Source organism: Anser anser (genome assembly GCF_964211835.1).
Source record: "Anser anser genome assembly, chromosome: 14".
Lineage (NCBI taxonomy): Eukaryota > Metazoa > Chordata > Aves > Anseriformes > Anatidae > Anser > Anser anser.
In genome coordinates this window covers 275,285-295,044 of record NC_139735.1, presented here as the reverse complement: position 1 = coordinate 295,044, position 19,760 = coordinate 275,285, and the positions used below count along the sequence as shown (strand labels likewise).

General features: G+C 38.8%; 1 protein-coding gene across 14 annotated transcripts in view; it reads right to left on the bottom strand.

Moving 5' to 3' along the window:
* The window catches only part of JAKMIP2 (janus kinase and microtubule interacting protein 2), a 47,803-nt gene that overhangs the window by 5,385 nt on the left and 22,658 nt on the right, over positions 1 to 19,760 (bottom strand). For 12 of the 14 annotated variants that reach the window (XM_083798469.1, XM_083798465.1, XM_083798461.1 and 9 more), the window contains 16 exons: positions 18,675 to 19,172; positions 17,043 to 17,252; positions 16,037 to 16,135; positions 13,931 to 14,077; positions 12,013 to 12,153; positions 10,889 to 10,945; positions 8,663 to 8,782; positions 8,062 to 8,208; positions 7,013 to 7,096; positions 6,664 to 6,726; positions 4,982 to 5,080; positions 3,740 to 3,838; positions 3,358 to 3,411; positions 2,411 to 2,476; positions 1,453 to 1,521; positions 324 to 401 (listed from right to left, as the gene is read on the bottom strand). In XM_083798469.1, coding sequence (XP_083654595.1) covers positions 324 to 401; positions 1,453 to 1,521; positions 2,411 to 2,476; positions 3,358 to 3,411; positions 3,740 to 3,838; positions 4,982 to 5,080; positions 6,664 to 6,726; positions 7,013 to 7,096; positions 8,062 to 8,208; positions 8,663 to 8,782; positions 10,889 to 10,945; positions 12,013 to 12,153; positions 13,931 to 14,077; positions 16,037 to 16,135; positions 17,043 to 17,252; positions 18,675 to 19,172 — 2,031 coding nt within the window. The remainder of the gene's footprint in view (positions 1 to 323; positions 402 to 1,452; positions 1,522 to 2,410; positions 2,477 to 3,357; positions 3,412 to 3,739; positions 3,839 to 4,981; positions 5,081 to 6,663; positions 6,727 to 7,012; positions 7,097 to 8,061; positions 8,209 to 8,662; positions 8,783 to 10,888; positions 10,946 to 12,012; positions 12,154 to 13,930; positions 14,078 to 16,036; positions 16,136 to 17,042; positions 17,253 to 18,674; positions 19,173 to 19,760) is intronic. The other 2 variants (XM_083798460.1, XM_083798462.1) reach the window with 1 other exon arrangement.

Sequence of the window (19,760 nt, the reverse complement as noted above, 5' to 3'; positions counted from 1 at the left end):
AGACTCTAGATCTGAGTTCCAGTTGGTTTCACTGACTCCAGCTGGACAAGCTGACACTAATGAGCAACTGCCTATAAATGACAAAAGAGTAAAAGAGTTTCAGACTTCGGGAGATCTACCTTTTTCTGATTTGCAAAACCTAGGTGTCATTTTGAAGTTGTGCACGTTGCATGGTAGTTTGTTAGGAGAATCGGAAAACAAATAGTAAAAAAACAAAAAAGATACTAAGAAGAAAGCAAAAACCTCTTTTCGTGATCCAACAGGAGCCCATGTCCTGTCACAGTGCTGGCTAATATGTACTGTAGCATTTCCTTTGTACATACCATGTATGCTTGGTCAAGAGCTTGCTTCCTGTAGTCTAGTTCTTCTTCCAAATAACCTTTTATTTTGCAAAATTGCTCCTACAATGAAGGATTTAGACAGAAACGTGAATCAGTTACCCAAAATGCTTTGGGAAGTTTTATTAAATCAGCTACAGACATCTGACTTGGGCAGGACTAGGAGACTGGTCTTCACTTACACTCTGCAAAGTTACTATCTATCTGACTCAGCTAGAAAAGGAAGAAGGAAAAATAGCTGTGTTTACTTTTGTATGATAATACATCTGATCTACATGGAACTAAATCCATCATCTCTTGTTGATTTCAGTAATATTGCTTGGCATTTCAGTAATATTTAAGGTTTTCTGTGTGGTTTTTCTAAAGATAACACCTCTGGCATCCCAGACAACTCTTTTTGTGGCTTCTTTTTTGGAAGAAGTGTGGAAGTGCAATAAACTAAACAGGAACTAAACAGGCATTTTCATGTCCTTGTTATTTGAGGAAAGATGCTGTGCTTTAACTTCTCAGTGTACTTTAAGCTTAATTAACTTGAGTATAGACATACCACAGGAACAAAAGGTAAAATGCTACAGCTATCCAACTCATGTTGTTAGGCTTGTTCATCTCTTAAGTTACTTCTATTAACTAGAAAAAGAATAAAGTCCTAGCTTTAATGATGCTATAGGAAGTTCAGCTGTGAAGCTTTTACCTTCAGGAGGATACGGGCTTGAAATGTAATGAAAGAAGACAGTATGAAAATTCATTAATTTCTCACTTACAGGTATTGAACAAAATGTTCTACAACTGCTAACGTTTATACTGTCAATCTTAGTAGGCAAAGAGTGTGGCCATTTTCATATCTGAAAATCACTGAGCAGCCTTTGAGCCCTCTGTACTTTTAGTAAAGTCATCCTCATGGAAAGAGGGAAAGTTCTCAAACCTTAACTATTTCCATTTCTGTGTTATCTGCTGTTGCATATGAAACAGTCTAGTAACATTTTTATGGTTTCAGCAATTATCAGAGAAAGCCTGCATACCTAATTTGCCAAAAGACAAGTTTTTAATTATTTTTTTGGCACACCAAGTAAATGTGACATGCTCCTAAAATGTCTATTAAGGAAAGTTTGCCTACCATATCACTTTCCAGTTCCATCATCTTCTGGTGCAGAGCAGCTTCAGCTCCCTCAATCTGCTGGATCCACTGTAGGGAAGACAATGAGAGCTGTAATCTCCTGTGTTTTCTAGGCACACAGGCAGTGGCAATGGGACATATACAGCATCTTATTAGTCTATTTATAGTAACCTATTGCTAGTTCTGGGCCTGTCTTAATAGATTCTCCAGTGACAGGTACAGCCATGATGGCTACGAGTGAGACTTCATAAGGAGGAATTACGAGGATCACTATTACAGGATCACTGGAAGATGGAAAAGTACACTTTCCTGGACAGGGAACCCCATTTCACTCCACGGATAAGGACCCATGGGTCTCTAGGATCTGGAAATAGCTTAGTTAAGTAAATGGCAATTCACTTTGGAGAGGGAGAATTGATGAGTAGAATCCTTGGATGCTGTCACATTAACACAACTGTGTGCTGTATTTGAACCATAGAAAGTAATTTTAACCAATGCCTATTTTCTTTTCAATTTCCCAGACAAGGAACCTAGACACATAATTTCAGTGGAAATTTTGCATACAGTTCCTTTCAGAGTGGAAATCTCTGGCTATGATTAACTATGGCTTAAATGTCTGATTTTATATTTTCTAATTCACTTTAGAATTTCAGGTTTCATTTGTCATTCTTTTTGCTTTTCCAGCTGTTCTGACTACATAGCTTGTGCCAGGTAGGTCTGACATTTTTGCTGCTTTAGTAAGGTGTTTGGGACTGTGATTACATCAAGGTATTTCTATCCTTGCAAAATCTCTAGTTGATAAACAATAGTATTTACATACAGATAGCAGAGTTTACTTTGTCTGTGGAAATGCTCACTACACTAGAAAGTTTGATAATATTGATATACCAGAGCCAAAAAATGTACAGCATTAGATGAGGGATTAGATATCACTGAGAAAAGCAAGCACACATTTTACCTTTTCTGCCAAGGACAAAACAGTGGAAGCCTGAATTATGGCCACTTGTTCTTCATTTCTTAAATTCTGTGAAGAGAAAGAGAGGGAAGAAAAAAAATAGCAGCAGTTTCCTGCATGAATACAGATTATCCAGGCTGCACGCTAGGTCTACAGTTTTTAGGGGAACCACATATTACTGATTATAGTATTCCCAACAAAATATTCAGGATCTGCTAACATAAGTAAAAACAAACAAACAAAAAAACACTGCTTTTGCCTTTCTACATGATATGGACTGACTGTATGTTTTCATATCATTGCTTCTTACATGAAATGTAAACTGAAGTTAGACCCATTTGTTTCTCTTTTTGCTAGTTCTGCAAAGCTGAATCTCCATTGTTTTTGAAAAAAAAAAGCTAATATACACCAGTATGTGTGTAGACAATAATGATCTTTCTTTTTCTATTTCTTATACGCTTTCTTAAAATGTATCTTATGTTAGCCAGAGATACCGGGTATTTTCTTTTACATAGATGACTAAAGTGGGAAGCAATGCCCACTTTGAAAGCCACAGGCCATTTGGTATTTCTTGTCTGTTTATGAAACTGCTTGCAGAGGAATTCTAGTCCTGATGAAGATGTGGTGGGCTCATACTGCCAACCTAATTCACATGATTCGCTGAATGACTGGAGTACAGTCAGAACCAGTTCCAAATATCAGTGGCCATTGGACATGAGTTCTTCCCAGTCTGTGAAACCAAATGTTAAAGCTGCTACTTCATTACTAGTTCTCTGATTACTGAAATCTCACAAATGCTCAACTTAAGGAGATAAACACTCTAAATGAAGACTTCTGGTATTACATAATTTTAACAAATATCTTAGAAAATAGACATAGTTACAGATTTCACTTTTCCTATTGTACAAAATGTATTTTGTAAAGGGAAAATACCTCCCATTTGAACTTACCCCGTTATCACCTAGGATATCTAACTGCTTTATGAGGTCTGGTATGCTGACATCCTGCAAAGAGAAAATAAGATAAAGGCATTGCATGCACATTGTATCATAGCTGCAATATTTGTCCCTCCTATGAACAACAGCGAGACATAACATTTTGTAGTATCCCATAGAAATGCATCACACACTGATTTCAATTGCCTTTGAGCCAGGTTTTATCATTATGATGAAAATTACAAGTCCAATTGCATCAGTCATCATACACTTTTATATTAGACTGAGTTTAAATGCTTAAAATATAGTGGAGTTATTAGTGGCGATTAATATAATGGATTACTTGGGGAGCATCAACCACTCCTGTAGTAAGTCCTGCCTTATAAAACTGACATACCTTAACCCCTTCCTTCATGCAGTAGATCTGTAGAGCACTCACACCATCTGAAAATGGGTGAATCTGGAGATTAAATGGTGGAGACCGTCTCTCTCTTTCCTGAAAATTAATTCAGAAGACACCAGAGAACATGTTAGAATGAATGAGATGTGTAGAGAACTCAATAAATGCAATATCTACTGTTTATATCATGCTTCACAAACTTAACCTCTTCATATTAGGAGAAAAAGAAACATCACTATTTAACTACTGCTGGTAAAACTGAATGGAAAGACTCCAGGCTAAAAACAGTATGCCAAGTGGTACAGGGTTTTAAAACCCAGTGAATTGTTTTACAGCAGACTAATTTCATGAATTATATATATTTGCAAGTTGTCTGTGGAAAATGGGTATTTGACTTAAGACTACTAGGATACTCAGATTACATGCTTGCTCATCCTGGTATGTCATATGTTCTATTATCTGTGGAAAGGAATAAATTCAAGAAAATTAATAATTAGCTACTTACACACCTTCATTACCTAAAACTTATAAAATTTTGTCCAGTTTTAAAGGACCAAAGACAAAAATAAAAAATTGAAAATGTTATTTCTCATCCCTTTCAGGTATTCAGGCAAGCACAAAAAACAAAGATCAAATTTTGCTTTCAAATATGTTTTTGGTTTACAAACATTTAATTCAATTGCTCAGTCTACTTTCATTAAAAACAGAACAAAAACAAAACAAAAGCACAAACAAAACAATAACCTGGGTACTCACTCTCAGCAGAGATTTTAGCTGTGAACTATGATGCAGCTCTGAGTAAAGTACATGAGGATGGAATTTAAACCTTGTTTACCTGGGTCATTTAGATTTAATTAATTTCTGTTTATTTTAATATATTCTGTCCAGCACTATACATTTGTACTCCAGAGCAGATATAAGAACAAAGCATGCTGACAACAGAATTCTCTGACTTATTAGAAAAACATGGTAACCTAGCACAGCCATGCTGAAGTTAATTGGCTAAGCTTACCTTACCTTACTAGGCACCTAGCTCAGATAGAAGTGAACCATTTAAGTATAGAGATTACTGTTTCCACGATATTAGAGCTGACATACCTCCACAGCCCACAATTAAACATGCTCAGCCTGATTTGTTACTCTATTATATCACTACAGCACTGGTGTAAACACTTGATTAAAGTTGGTGTTCAGTGCAAGTGCCCTGGTTCTGTCTACTGTAAGGAGCTCATCTGTCACCTCCAGTTCAAGGTTGCGGAACTCCAGCAGTTCATTCTGGTCCCGAGCATCCTGCAGCTCCTGTTGCAGACGGCTGTTTTCTGCTTCCAGCTTCTCTATCTAATAGAAATATGTAAATTCATGATCTGTGTGATTGTTACAAGAAATGTTGAATATTTGGTGAGTAACAGTTCAGACAGCATAGACAGCTCAAGATCCAAGCTCTAGAGAGGATTCGTGGATACTTGCCATGTTACTTCAATGAGTCTTTAGCTTACAGGTGAACTTCTGCTCATCAGCTTGCTAAACATTATAAAATGCTTAGATTGAAGGTTTTCCTAAAGCAATCCAATCCTAGTGAAGATCAGTGGGAAGGTTAACACAACAGAAATATCAAGTTAGCTATTAGATTATTCTATATTAGCTATTAAATGCACTGATCTCATAGTAAAGTGCTAGGATAGGTTTTTTGGGAAAGGCTGTGAAGACTATACTTGGAGGGCTCTGCAAACAAGTTGGATAAACATCTGTCAGGAGTGGCACAGAAATAGCTGGTCCTGCTTCAGAGGAAATCTTGGGCTGGATCAGGGATTCCCAGTGTGTGGCACATGAAGCAAAGTTGGCATGCAGGGACAGTTGTCTCTGTGGGGCAGTTACTTGTGCAGTCATCCTATCCCACATGAGCACTCCTGTGAACTGCACAACAAGCATGTCCACATGAATTGCGCTGTCAATTAGCAGACATGAATACCATGCATTGGCCAATTGGATACAACTTCCTTGCTGGCAACAACACAACCACTGGCTCCTCAGCCTGCTCTCTTCTGCAAGTCTCCAGCCAGTGCCAGGACCTATAGTTTGCAACAAGGTTCTCTGAGTAGGGACCAGACAAGGACGGTTAGGGAGTGTGTTAAGACTGAAGTCAAATGAGCCCCCGTAGGTTAGTTTGTCTGGAGAAGCATGACACAGGGCTGGAGACCTATTAGGCATGTTTATGGAAGGGAAGAAACACAGCTAGGAAGCCTCATCTGCGGAGGTGACGGAAGAGAGGGGAGCTGTTGCTGGGTGTTAATGATCTCTTGCTGATGGCAGCTGTATGTACAGACACTGCTGTAACTGTTGGTGATTCAAGCAATGCCGAGGTCCTTCATGGCCTTATATTCCATGATTAAATATATATACACATATATATATCTATACATGTATATATATGCACACATAGAGTTGATGTTCCTGAATGCACCGAATGAAATATTAGTTCAAGTTGCACTGGACCTAGGGATGATACAAGCCCTTTAGAATATACAGAACATACGGAAAATAGGAGTATGAAAGGGTCTTGGTGTTACAGGGTGACTACATTTCTGCTGCTGTTTCACACCCAGAAGCTGACTTCAAAATGTCCTGCCAGGGCAGCAACAGCAGACTCTTCAGTGCAGTGTTGCAGGAACACAATGTTGGAGCAGAGCTGTAATGCTAAGCAGAGCTTCCAGCTCTCAGGTTGGGAGCATCAGCAACAGTGCCTAAGCAGTTAGAGAGGTTGTGTCTATCCATATGTCATCCTGTCCATCCATTTTGTCCATATTCAAATATGCTGTTCTATCCATATACTATACTTATAAACACCAGACTGCATATCCAAAAGCTGTATTGCAGCATCCAGGTTACCTTTCCGCGTGAACACACAGAACTTGGGAACATACCTTGTCTAAAAGTTCTTGGTTCCTCTTAATAAAAAGCTGTTTGTCTTCCACCCAGTGAGAGTCCTGTTGGATGAAGCAGTACTGTTCAGAATAATCAAACTGTATTAGGTTGGGCATGTTCACTGAAAATTGGAGCCACAATATTCAGGTTTAAAAATCTTACACGAACAGACTGCAAATTACAGAATAACAGCATATTAGTCTACCAAGCTTTAGAAAAGCTTCTGAACCTGCTAGACCTGCCTGCTTATTAAACAGTGACATTGTATCTTAGGGAAGTTTAGACTGAAACTGTACTAGGCATATTCAAAGCAGAACAGTTAAAAGAAGATATACAAGAAGTGCTTACCTGCCCTTTCTGTGCTAAAGTTTTCTCCAGATCTTCTATTTTGGCTTTATATCTCTGTACTTCAGCCTGGAGCTGCTCTTGAGCCTGTTTAAGTGAGGTATAGCATTAAACAACAACAAAAACAGGAACGTGGCTGATATTAAAGGAAACCAAACACAAGAAGAATCATGGTCTATGCTGTTATTTCCACTGAATGAGTAACCATTACAAAGATTCTGGCTCATCAATATTTTCTGCCCCCTCACGTATTAGCATATAAATGACACAGGGGGACAAAGCAGCAGATCATCCCCCTCTCGCCACCCAAGCCTGTTAGTAACATGTATTAGAGTGGCAAAACCCAAGATCAGGTATTCAGTGTGACAGACTCTGCTCAAAGACCCTGGTAAGGGACAGTCCCTAAACTGAAGAAAAGTGCTTAGCAGATGAGACTGGCAAAGGGCTGTAGAAAAAAGCAATCAGAAATGCCTGGGAATTCTTCAAGAACTGACTTAAAGTGGTAAACAACCTGGTATTATCTCACATCTGACACTGCTTTGAGCAAGAGGTTGGTCTGGAGACCACCTGAGGCCCCTTCTAGCCTGAACGATTCCAGGATTTTATTAGATGGATAACATTTTTAGCCTTGGAAGGTTTACTGTAATCTGCATCACATTCAAATTTGAATGTAATTTGGATGTATTTTTTAGAAACAGGTGGGTATTCCTAAGGTTGGTACAATCTATGCCTTTGTGCAAAACCACAGGCTTCTATCTACGTTTGCAAATCCAACACCTTCATACCTGGGAAAAACACGAGAAAACTCTTGTGATTCTGCACCAAACTGCACAATTGTCTGCTTTGGTATGCCTTCCTAAATGCAGGGGTTTGGGGCTCAGCTGGAGGACAGCCCCTTGTAAACTGAGTTATTGTGTCCATCTGTAATCATCATTCCATTAAAATAAACACAGCCAATGAGGGAAACGGACATTTCTGTTGTATGCCACTCTACTTCTTTGTATGCCTCTTTGAGATATCTGTATGTTCTGATGGCAAGGAAATGCTTTTACCCTCAAACAAATGCTGACCTTGGCTTCTCTTTCAGCATCTATGATGCCTCCTGTTTGTTCCTGCAGTAGTGCATAAGCTCTCTGCAGGGCCTGATACTCCTTTGTCAGCTGTCGAAACCGCAGCTCTGATTCTTCTGCAGCTAAACTCTGAGGAAGAAAGGACATGTCTAAGCACCAGGCAGCAGTGCACTGCCAAAGCAAAGAATGCAAGTGTGACTTGTTAAACACAATAGTTGGTTTATGGATCTTGATTCAAAACAGCTTTTTGGTAAGCTTGCTGTAATAAGAAGTAATAAAAATGTAGACTTTATAGACCATTTATATGTCTTTAAGCTAAAAGAAATATAACAAGTTCATTTTCTTGAGTGGGAAAAGAAACTCATCTCAGATCACAATGAAGTCATAGCTGTAGACTCTATGGATTAGATCTTTAAAGAACCTCTCAGCATTTCAGGATATCAGTAACTGAAATTGAGGACAAACTATGAAGAACTTGTCATTCAATATTCAGGAATAAAAACCTGGAGAGCCTGGCCACTTGCTTTGAAAGTCAAAATCTCATGAACACCTGTCCTTACCTATGGAAAGAGTCGGATCTTACCTCATCCAGATCATCATCTGGGGTTGCTGGTGTTCTGTCTGTTCTATATGAGGCCACAGAGGATGTTTCAGAGTCCATGGAATCATCATCGTACCCAAAAACTGTATCCACCACATGTCTCTAAAGAAGAAAAAACATGTGATTTCTGAATCTCCTTGGAAATGGGCTGCGAGCATTTCTGATTGGGGGAAAGGTTAATTCCAAACCACATTGCTAGCTATTTAAAAAAGGAAAGACATGAAAAAAGAGTTATGTACAACCCCTGCAACTACCACCTCCAAATAAAATCAAAGGGAATCATACTGAATATTAGGTCTTGTGCTGGTGGAGAACATGAGTTTGCTGATTAATTTTTCTAGACTGAGGATCTGGCTCAATCTAAAACTTGGAAAACGTTACGGTAGCAGCAACATACTAAGGAGAAGTCTCTGCCCCACACAATGTCAGGAGAATCATTTGTTAATCTCAAAGCTGTTCAGAAGGCATCTGTCAACATGCAGCATAATATGCAAAGACAAGACAATGCCAGAAAAGGAAATGTCTAAGTTGTGGAATAGGGAACCTCCTCCTTCTCTCACAGACACTGCTGATATTCTGAATATTTCAGTGCTTCTCTCACTGATAGTGCTGTTCGAGAAAACGAGTAAATGTTACGCTAACACAAAATAATTTAATGTGACCTTAATCTCACATATTTTTCCAGTCATATAGTAACTGACACATGTTGTAAGAGACTGCTCACAGAACACAGCTTTTTTGTACGTCTGATGCCTCATTGTCTCCAGTCTTGGTAACTGAATTCACCAAATCAAATGAAAACTGAGTCATGACCTATGAAAGTATAGGTGCTTGACCTGCAGGGCTGGGTTTTAGGGCACAGAGATGAGCATTTTAAAACTTGCTTTATGGGTAACTGTGCTGAAAGCTGATCAATGAGCATTTTAGATGCACTTCTGCTTTGCAATATTTTTCTTTTTTGCTGACAAGTTACAACCTTCTAAACCTGGAATTAGAATCCTCTCCCCCCGCCCCCCCCCAAAAAAAAAGCACAATAAACTTTTTCATACATTATCTTTTTTCTTATTCATTTATTTTTACAAGCGAAGACAATAGCCATATCCTTCCATGTTTCAATTTTTGGCTTAGAAATAAAGTTAACAGATGAAAATACTTTTTAGTCCTTGCCTCACAGTTCTTTCTGCTGAAAGAACTGCTGAACATATTGCCTGAAAACCCATATAGAAACAATGTGATGACACATCTAGGATATACTGGTCTGAATTTCTGTCTTGTGTGCAGGGAAGCATTGCATTACTTTCACAGAACATGGCTGACCACCTAAGGAATGTCCCTGAGGACAAAAAGCAACCAAACTATGTGTCATACACAGTACCTCCACTCTCTGGACATGGGACATGGCTGTTGCACAGTCATTCTTTAAATCCAGCTGATAAAAAAATTACTTGAACCACTGCTGACTACTCAGCTCTAAAGTTATCCTAAACTATACCAGCTTTGGACTTAGAATCATAAAGGTTGGAAAAGACCTCCAAGATCATCGGGTCCAACCATCCCCCTACCATTAATATCATCCACTAACACACGTCCAACCTTTCCTTAAACACCCCCAGGGACGGTGACTCCACCACCTTCCTGGGCAACCCATTCCAATGCCTAACTAATGCCTAACTGACTTGACCCAATACTGAATAACATAAGGGGTATCCAAACAATACTGAATAACATAAGGGGCAGCCCTGTGGAACTGAGCAGAAGAGAATGACACAGTTTTTCTGACAGACTTCCACTTGAAAAATTAGATGGATAAGGATTTTGCATTAGTGGGAATTGCAGGATTGGCCTAGATGGACTACATGGACTACAAAAAATAGCGAAAGATAGATGGGAAGGTCTCTGGAAACATAAATACATCTCAGCATAGTAGGCCTTAAGACCAATATTTATAGAAAATAGAGGGAAGATTATTATTATTTTAGAGAGAAGGGAAAAGACACATTTTGTTGTGAATAAAATAGCTATGCACCCTTAACTGAATTTCAAAACGGACCTGAAAAGCTATCCCAGGTTAACTAAGGTGTTTATAAAACCGATCACTAAAGCAGCTTGTTATAATCCACAGAACTCTCTTTAATCAGATTGCTAAAATGTGTTTTCCTACAAAGCCTACTGGCATTTTTATAACCTGAAAAAAATTTTTCCTCTTACCTTAATTGGCTTTGAACTCCTTTTATTCTTTCTGCGACGAATGAGTTTTTCCCTGTCCTGGAAAATAAGATTAAAATGTTATTGGACTTAAAATTTGTATCTTGCTCTTCTTTTGTTTGCAGTCCTAGAATGCCAAATCTACAGACAAAACAAAACACTGGGCTTCCTCTGACTGTGTTTACACTTTCAAACAGGAATCTGATTCCAGGTGGAAGGAAGGATTCATATTCTAATCTGTGTCTGTGCATCAGCAGAAAACCATTTGAAGAAGGGAGGAAGGGATAGCAGAAAATAAACCCCACTGTTGTGCAGCTGCTTTGACAGGCTGTCAAACAACAGGCACTGATTGATTTCCTGTTAAAATCACTGGGAGGCCTGTTGCAGGGCACTGTTTTGGGCTTTATATGGGAGGCAAACTGTTTGACTTCACTGCAGAGGTGATGCTGCCTCTATCTCAGAGTCATTAAGAGATACTAGTGTTGGTTTCAACACTCCTAGCACTGATATCTTAGAAGAAGCAACAGCTTGCTTTGGAGTCTCTCTTTCGTTCCCCTCAACATCATAATACAAAGCCAGCTAAAAAAGGATTGTATTAAAGGATATGACAGAAGAACTAATCATAGAATCACAGAATATCTGAGTTGCGAGGAACCCAAAAGGAGTCATTGAGTCTAACCCCCGCCCCCCAAAATAAAAAAATAAAAAGATCAGAAACTAATGAGCCCCAACTGGCAGCATGCTCTTTTCTAGAACATGAAGGATATTGCACTGTGTGCCCGCATATCAAGATTTTAATAATAGTCTAGTTACAATGGAAAGACAGCTTGTCACAGCTCTGCCTTATGAACATATATGTAATTTGGTGAGCTCCACTGTTCTTAGTCTGTGTTCATTTCCAGAGCTCAGTTCACACACACAAGCTACACCTTTTCGTTGTAAGGCTGATGCCCCATTAGAAAGCCAGTTAATAAACCACACCCGCACTCACCAACATCTAAAAATCTGCAGGTGTTAAAAGTAAGGAAGAGATGAACTCTCAGTCCTCTATTTATAATAAAAAAAATACTAACAGTGGTGAACTCTATACAGGAATTGTTGCTCATTTTCTGGTGCTCTGGACGTACCCTTGTTAACTCATCAATTATGTTCTGTTGTTCTATGACCTGAAGCTTTAAAAATTCAGTTTCTTGTTCCTCATTAGCCTGATCGAGGTCATTGAGAGATTTTAATTTCTTTAGAGGAGGATGTGATGTCATTTTTTCTCTCTGTGGTATGAAGAAGAAAGACACAGATAAAATAATATATAGCAATTAAAAGAAAAAGACAACCTTTCAGCTAAAAATTAGGCATTGTTCTTCACTTAAGATGTAAAGCCATTTAAATATGCTTCAGCTACATAATTCTTATAACTTAAAATTTTGTAATTCATAATTTCAGCTATATAATTTTTATAACCCACAAGCGATTCTTAATAATAAAGCAGCACTGCAAGGCCGAGTCCTTCAAGCAGAACAACAAAGATTTCTCTCTCTACTTAGAGGCAATATAGCCTCTACAGCAGCCTTTAAAGGTCATGTACCATAACTTTCTGCACCATGCATCTAGATGTCCACCATGTGGCAAATATATTTGTATCCCCAGTGTGCCTAGTGGGTATGCCATGAGGTCCCATGACCCCATGCACTTGCATATACCCCTCATATGACCATACACAGTGAGGAATCGGACATTTTAGACTTGTGAAAGACATGTATCCAGTCAGAACAAGAGGAGAGGTAAATAATGGGGTATCAGAACTATTTTAACTAGAATTCTGTATCCTGCCTGTTTCAGAGCATATGTGGGAGAGATGTCTATAGCCTGTGAGAATCAATCTAGCCACCTACAATTTGCTAGCTTCCATAATCTGGGCATCTACACTATCAAGAGCAAATGTCAGGGAGCTAAATTAGAACACAGGTGCTGTGTGCGCCCATATGCACCAGGGGTGCTGCCCACCGATGCCTAATGCATGCAGACACTCAAGTCCCTTCTGCTTGCTGAGGGAGAGCCCAAGGGGCCATGATCTGTGATCTGCTGCAGTTGTGGAAGAAGAATTCTGACTTGTGATGTCTGCAGTAAGTTTATCTGACTTCTGGGCATGAGTGAATTGTAGAGTCTTAAAGTGGATTAACCTTGTAACTCTGAAGCCTTTCTTCTATAAGACAAGAAAGTGAATCTGATAGTCTCATCCTAATCAGCAGGAGAGTTGTATCCACTGCAGAATGGTCAGCCTGCTCAAGATGAGGACAATGGCTATTGTGAGCCAAAGACAAGAGACACAAACACTTAGCAGCTTGCCAGTTTGCATCTGGCAACCCAAGATTTCCACCTTTTTTTTTCTTTTTTTATATTAATGTCAAGGCAACATTGACGCATGTGCAGGAACCATATTCTAACTGACACTAAGGATGATTCCATTTGAAGGAACTACAGACATAACCACTTTATTCCCACTTCATATAGCCCTGATATATGAAATATATAACCCTAGCCATCACAACACCATTTTCCCTCTCTCATATACATGTACAATGCATGTGTTTTATGGGAATATTATATTTGCTCAGGGGCAGACCAGAACTTCACTTTGCCATTATCAGCTCTACAATGTTCTTTGTACAGAACACAGACATTCTAAGCATTCTAAGATGGCAATCAGGCTGGCTGAAAACATAGTTTTTAACAGCTTCCTTTTTGGTTTACAAATGCAAAATGGCAGAGTAGGATATGACTCAATGATACACCTTTTTTTTTTTCACTCAAATCTAATTTTGGGGATAGTATTAAAGATTGATTTTATGAATTCACTTAAAAATATTACACGTATGCATAACCCACAAGGTTATGTAAGTCTATTATGTACAAACCTAAATATTGATATATTTTATAAATAGTGTTACACATACACACTTTGTTTGTACATGCATGTACTGTGCAGACATGCACACCAAAACAGACATATGTCATGCAGTAATGTTCATTTTGCTCTTCAGTACTGACCATTTCTATATTTTCTTTAGTGACTGCTTTGAGTTTATCTTCCATGCGCTGCAAAGACTGCATCAGTTCATCATTTCTCTTCGTGAGGCACTTGTTCTTTTCCAGGAGAGGTTTACATTGTTTTTCAGCTTCTCGGACACGCTTCAACTGAATTGATAGTAGCAATTAATAATTGTAAGCAATCCAAATAAAATATATTTTTCTCTTTCATTTGTTAGAAATATTTTTGTTAATCTTCCCTGTTGGACTACTGTCCCAGTAAAATGCCAAACAAAATGATCAAATGGAACTGGCAAAGCAATCCTAGTAATGCTTACAGCTTCTATAAACTTACTTTATCTATAAATCTCAAAGCATAATTCTGCACATCTATTTCTGAAAGATGGCTTTATCTATGTGAAAACTCATACATAGGAATGAACCCATCCTACGAACCACCAGGCAACTGCAAAGCTGCTACAAAAGCCCTAAACAAAGCCAAAACCTCTTTTTAATCTGCAGGAAACCCATTGATTTTCTTTGAAAGACAGATTTTTATAGGTACCTACTCAGTCTGGATCACAGCAACAACATATATGTAAACCTGTTTCTTAATGCAACACAGTAAAATACTTGTGCACATGCACAATGAATGTTGCATTAATCAATAAATCACGTATCATTTAAACAACAAATCCCATCAGATTAAAAGTTATCTTAGGGCATATTTGTAAGTTCCAGTATTGGCACAACTAGAGTTTTAACCAAGTTCTCTTTCTTTGCAAAACTAGTTCCATCTGGTAAAACTGAGTGTTAATACATGACATTTCTTTTTCTTAGGGAGGACAAGGAAAATTATGTGTGGCTGTGGAAAGACATCCTCCTTGTGCCCAGATGATCTACCTAATGAAGGCACTGTGCCAGCTCCGAGTTACTGTTCATCGCTGGGAGGTTCCTGCCCCTTGCATTTCTGCTGGGGAAAGGACTGGGAGAATTTATTGTAGCTATTAAAGACTGTTAACCACATTTGCTTATATCATCACATCATTTTACTAGGGTATTCAGACTAATCCATTAAATTTTGCCCAAAGTGGGCTAGCAAGCACCTGAAGATCCCTTCTGCTAACAGGAAAGGGAGGAGCTGCCATAAGTGGCCTTCAATCAGCACAATTGTTGGCAAAACAACCATCTGTCCTAACCTAAGTACAAAGTTAGCTGTTGCTGGTCTGAATGTATCTTAAGGTGCATGATATTTCTAGCAGTACCCTGGTCACATTTAACAAAATGTATTCATTGTAGTCACATTGTGCAAGATACAAATTTGAAGCCTTTTTAAGGATTTTTTTCTTGTGGAAAAACAGGCTAAGTATTTAATGACATGCAACAGCTAGTCAAGGTGACTCATCAGACTACAAACTATTCAGTATTGCAGAAATTTGATGTTTGAGAGCTTTTCATAATTGAAGAGAGGCTTGTGAACACATTTGTAATGTTACTACAAACTTTATATTATTTTGCAAATATTAAATTAAGAACATTGAGGATATCCAAGCCAGCCACACTGATATGAAAGGAGTACATTAAGACTCCTAGCTCAAGAATTATAAAAAATACCAGGAGTTGAATTTCAACACCCTCACCCTTAATCACAGAAGCAGAAACATGGAGTAGTCAAAAAGCCAGGGTGCTGACTTCAACACACAGATATCACTGCCTAACAGTAAATCAGATAAAGGGATCAATTCACTGTTGTCTGTTCTCCCTAGAGCTGATTCTTAGCTGTTCTCATACAGTGGACTACAGACATTATTTGATTTACAAGATAAGTCTCATCATGCACTGTTGTATGCCCAAAAACACCTGAAAAGGTCAAGGAAGGAACACAATCAATCATATAGAAAGATATAACACCCTTTGCCTCAGCTTCCATTGTGATTTTGTCCCCGTATAACTTCACTGAAATTATTGTTGAATTCTAAAGTGAAAAACCATCCTCAGTCTCCTGAGTGACAAGCCTGATGGATCAAAAAGGCACATTTATCACTGAATGTCATGCTTGGAGACTCCCCTCTTTGCCTTCCTTATGGCTCCTGGCCCCCTCTGTCTGACAGTGCAAAGCTCACACACCAATTCATTTCGTTCATCAACGAGCAATGTGTTCCTGTCTTCCAGCTTCCGAATCGTGGCGTTCAACTCTGCTATCCTCTTCTGGTTTCTGCGCAAGTCCTGTTCATTGGTAACAACATAATACAGTTACTAATTCTTTTCAAAATACATTTTGGAAAATAATCTCCCAAAACCACATACTAGTCAACTTAAGCTGTCATCATCATCACCTTCAAGTGATTTTTTTTTTAAATGATACTTAATATTATGGCAAAAATGTGTTGTTGGTTGTTGTTTTTTTTTGTTTGTTTGTTTGTTTGGAAGAAAGCATCTAGTTTGGGGGAAATTTTAAGACTGAGAATTTTCAGTTGTTAGCAAAATCTAAAAAAAAAAAAAAACACAAAACTGACGTTCATATGTTTTCTGATAGGGGAAAAAAGCAAAATACTAAGAGCTTCTAGCTTTTCTTGCCTTCTCCTATACGTTGCTTCTACTTGCTAAGCCACAAAAAAATAAGGACATCCCTTTCACTATCAGTTGCCTTTACCTTCTTATTCTTCATTTGCATATGTGTAAATATGTGTATATACATATTTGTTGTGTAAATGCCACGTTTAGTCACTCAACTAGGGAAGCTGCATGCCTTGTAAATGAAAGCAACAGCTACACATGTAGAGACCAAGACAGAGAAAGAGGAGGTGCTCCTGAGCTTCCTAGATTCCCCCATACTTCTCCCTACCTGTCTTCCCAATTCTATGTTTGTTTTTGAGGATGCAGACTACCCAGATAGTTATGATTCTTTCAGAATAGCACTTATTATTTAAGATGTTTTATGTTTGTAAATACAGCAAATGAGGAATCAGAATTACAAAGCTTTGTCCAACTGGCCTTTTCTTAGAAGAAGCTACAGTTATAACTTCTCTGTAGTGAATAACAGCAGGAATGTTTTCCCAGGGACCAAGAAAATTTTTAAGTAAAAGAAACCAGCTACGTTTCTGTTTTGCAGCATCCAGTAAAACCTGCGTACAGGGCTGCTGCAATGCTCTGAACCATCTCCAGCCCTTCCTGGTATCTCTCTCTTGGGACTGCTCATGTTACACTCTGCCTCCTTCACCAAGAAGAGCTGTTCATCCAGAGCTTCCTTCTGTAGCTGCAGCTTCTGCACATAGCCTGTCTGTGTCTCCAGTTCTTTCTCCAAGGAAAATATGATCCTGTCTTTAGCCTTGATCTCGTCCATCTGATGAGACAAACACCAGAGCAACAACGTTAGAGCGTAAATGTAAAAGCATTTCATCCTTGTCCAATCTAGGACGATATGATTTACTTAACACCAGTATTCACCACTTAAATCTGCTACATCATATCACACAAGCTTGAAAACAATACTCTTTGAGGTTTCAGACACAACTGTATGCCATCACATATAGTAACAGATTTGGCAGCCTTTCACAGAGTGAAGCCTTGGAACCAAGCATGATGAAATATGCAAAATGTCTCAGCCCTTGTAACAGCAATAGACACAGGGTAATAAGATACAAAGCTTCAAAAACTGGATGAACAGTTCAGGCTTTCACCTTGCATCTTGGTCAGTTATTTATACTACTGAAAACTAAGTCTATACTCCAACAAAACCAGAACAGTTTAGAATAGCTCCTGCTCATATAAATTGAGCTACAACAGCTGAGATGGTAGAGGGTACAGATGGTTTCTTACAAATTCTGTGCAAACCCCCTATTTCTTAAAGCTGATTGACAATGTTCTTAATCTTCATCTGAGTGCAAATGATGACTGGGAAGAAAATTTTAAATTAAAGCTTCTATTAAGATCAGCACATTTATTATTATTTGTTTGTTTTGGGTTTTAAACCTATATATACTTTATATATATATATATATAAAACTTTACCTCAACCCATGATTTTTCTAACTTTTTACCATCCAATTATCTTCCTCCTCCCATTGTGGGGGAGGAGGGGAAGGGAGGTAAGTGGTGGCAGTGGGGTGCTTAGCCACCTACCAGGGTTCAACTACAATGCTTTAAACTCAAAAATACCACTCCTGATACTGTTTAAATCACCATCTCTTTTACTTAACTGACCAATCTTGAATTTCAGTTTTCAAGCCACATTTTCCAATGTACTAAGCAGGCTCAGCTCGCTGCATGATAGGGAAACATGGCCACTTGCACCATTGCCAATTTTGGGTCTTATTTTGCTCATTCTCTCCAGTAATTACTGAAGGCTATGCCAAGATCAAAGCAAAAGATCTCTCTTCTTCTGCCATGCTCTGTGTTTAATGTGTTTAAGATACCATCACAATGGTTAAAGAAACTAATAAGCTGTCAGTGCAGATGCAAACATCTTCTTTTTCTAATACTTTGCATGGCAGATGTATTAGCATTTCAGCAAATCAATTCCTTATGGACTGGACCAATCACTCTTACTCTGTGGAGTTATTTGCCCTCCTAGTGGTCACTCTAGTGGATTCACTGTGATCTATCTGATGCTGGGATACAATAATGCAACGTTTTTATTACTTTTGCAAGCCAAGGTGCTTTGCAGAGTTCTGTGATTCGCAAAAACCTGAGAGGTACAGGAAGCAAACTCACTACAGCATAAAACAACACATGAAATGTTTTGGTTCAAGGAGGGGTTACTAACCAAGCGGCGAATATCCCTCTCACTCTCCCATTTGATCTTAGAAATGGCTTCCTGGTGGGACTGATGCTCACTCCGAAGATCACCCGCCTTGATCTTGTCAGCTTGGATCATATTGTTAAGGGCCTCGTCTACCTGCTTTTTTGCAGACTTCAGTTCAGTAATTTCCTGCAGAAGCTTAAGGCGCTCAGAGTCAAACTGTTTTCTGGCCTCTTCACGTGCCTCAATAGTCAGCGCTGTCCTTACTTTATCACTGCTCCCATCCCGCAGTGCACACAACGCTGACTTGAGGCGCTGGATTTCACTGTCTCGGACTTTTACCATCCGTGTCATCTCCTGCTCGTGCTGTTTGATGAGGTTCTCCCTCACAGCCTGCAGCTCCTTCATTTTTTCCTCATGAAGTTTGGCTTTTAGCTCTGTGATCTGCACAGTCTGCTTGCGCTGCTCCACTTCACGGATACGTTTAGTTTCTTGAGTCTTCTCTCTTTCTAGTTTAGCAACCTAAGTTGAGACAAAATGAAAGTCACCTGCTACCAAGATACTATTATCAAAGCAAGCTCACCCAGGCACACAGCCTTATCAAAGTGAAGAAGACCCTGCTGCAGACCCTAGATGCTCCTCCATCCTCCTACCACAAAATATGGGCCAACTCCTACAGCCCTCACATAGATTTTACACTGTCTTTACTCAAGCCAAAACATCATTGTCTTCTCTAGGTATCTTGCCTTACTCAATGAGGCTACACAAACTTTCATTTTTCCCTTAAGAAATAAGATCCTGTATATATGTATGCATTTGTCTAATAACTTTTTAACCCATCAGTCAGTTTCAGCCAAATTCATAAGAAAAGTAGAGAGCTTAGCAATAGCAAGATTCCTACAACTTTCATGACCATGGGCAGTCAATTACATGAGACAGAAGTATGTGCATCTATAGGATCCCAACTGAGGTAAGGTGAGAGTCTGAAGGACCGGAAAACATCTCGTCTTTTGCAGATTTTCTTATCCATAAGTGAAGCTTTAATGGGCATATGTAGTCAGCTCTTGAACATGAATCCACAGAAAAGCATGCTTCACTGGTTATTACACT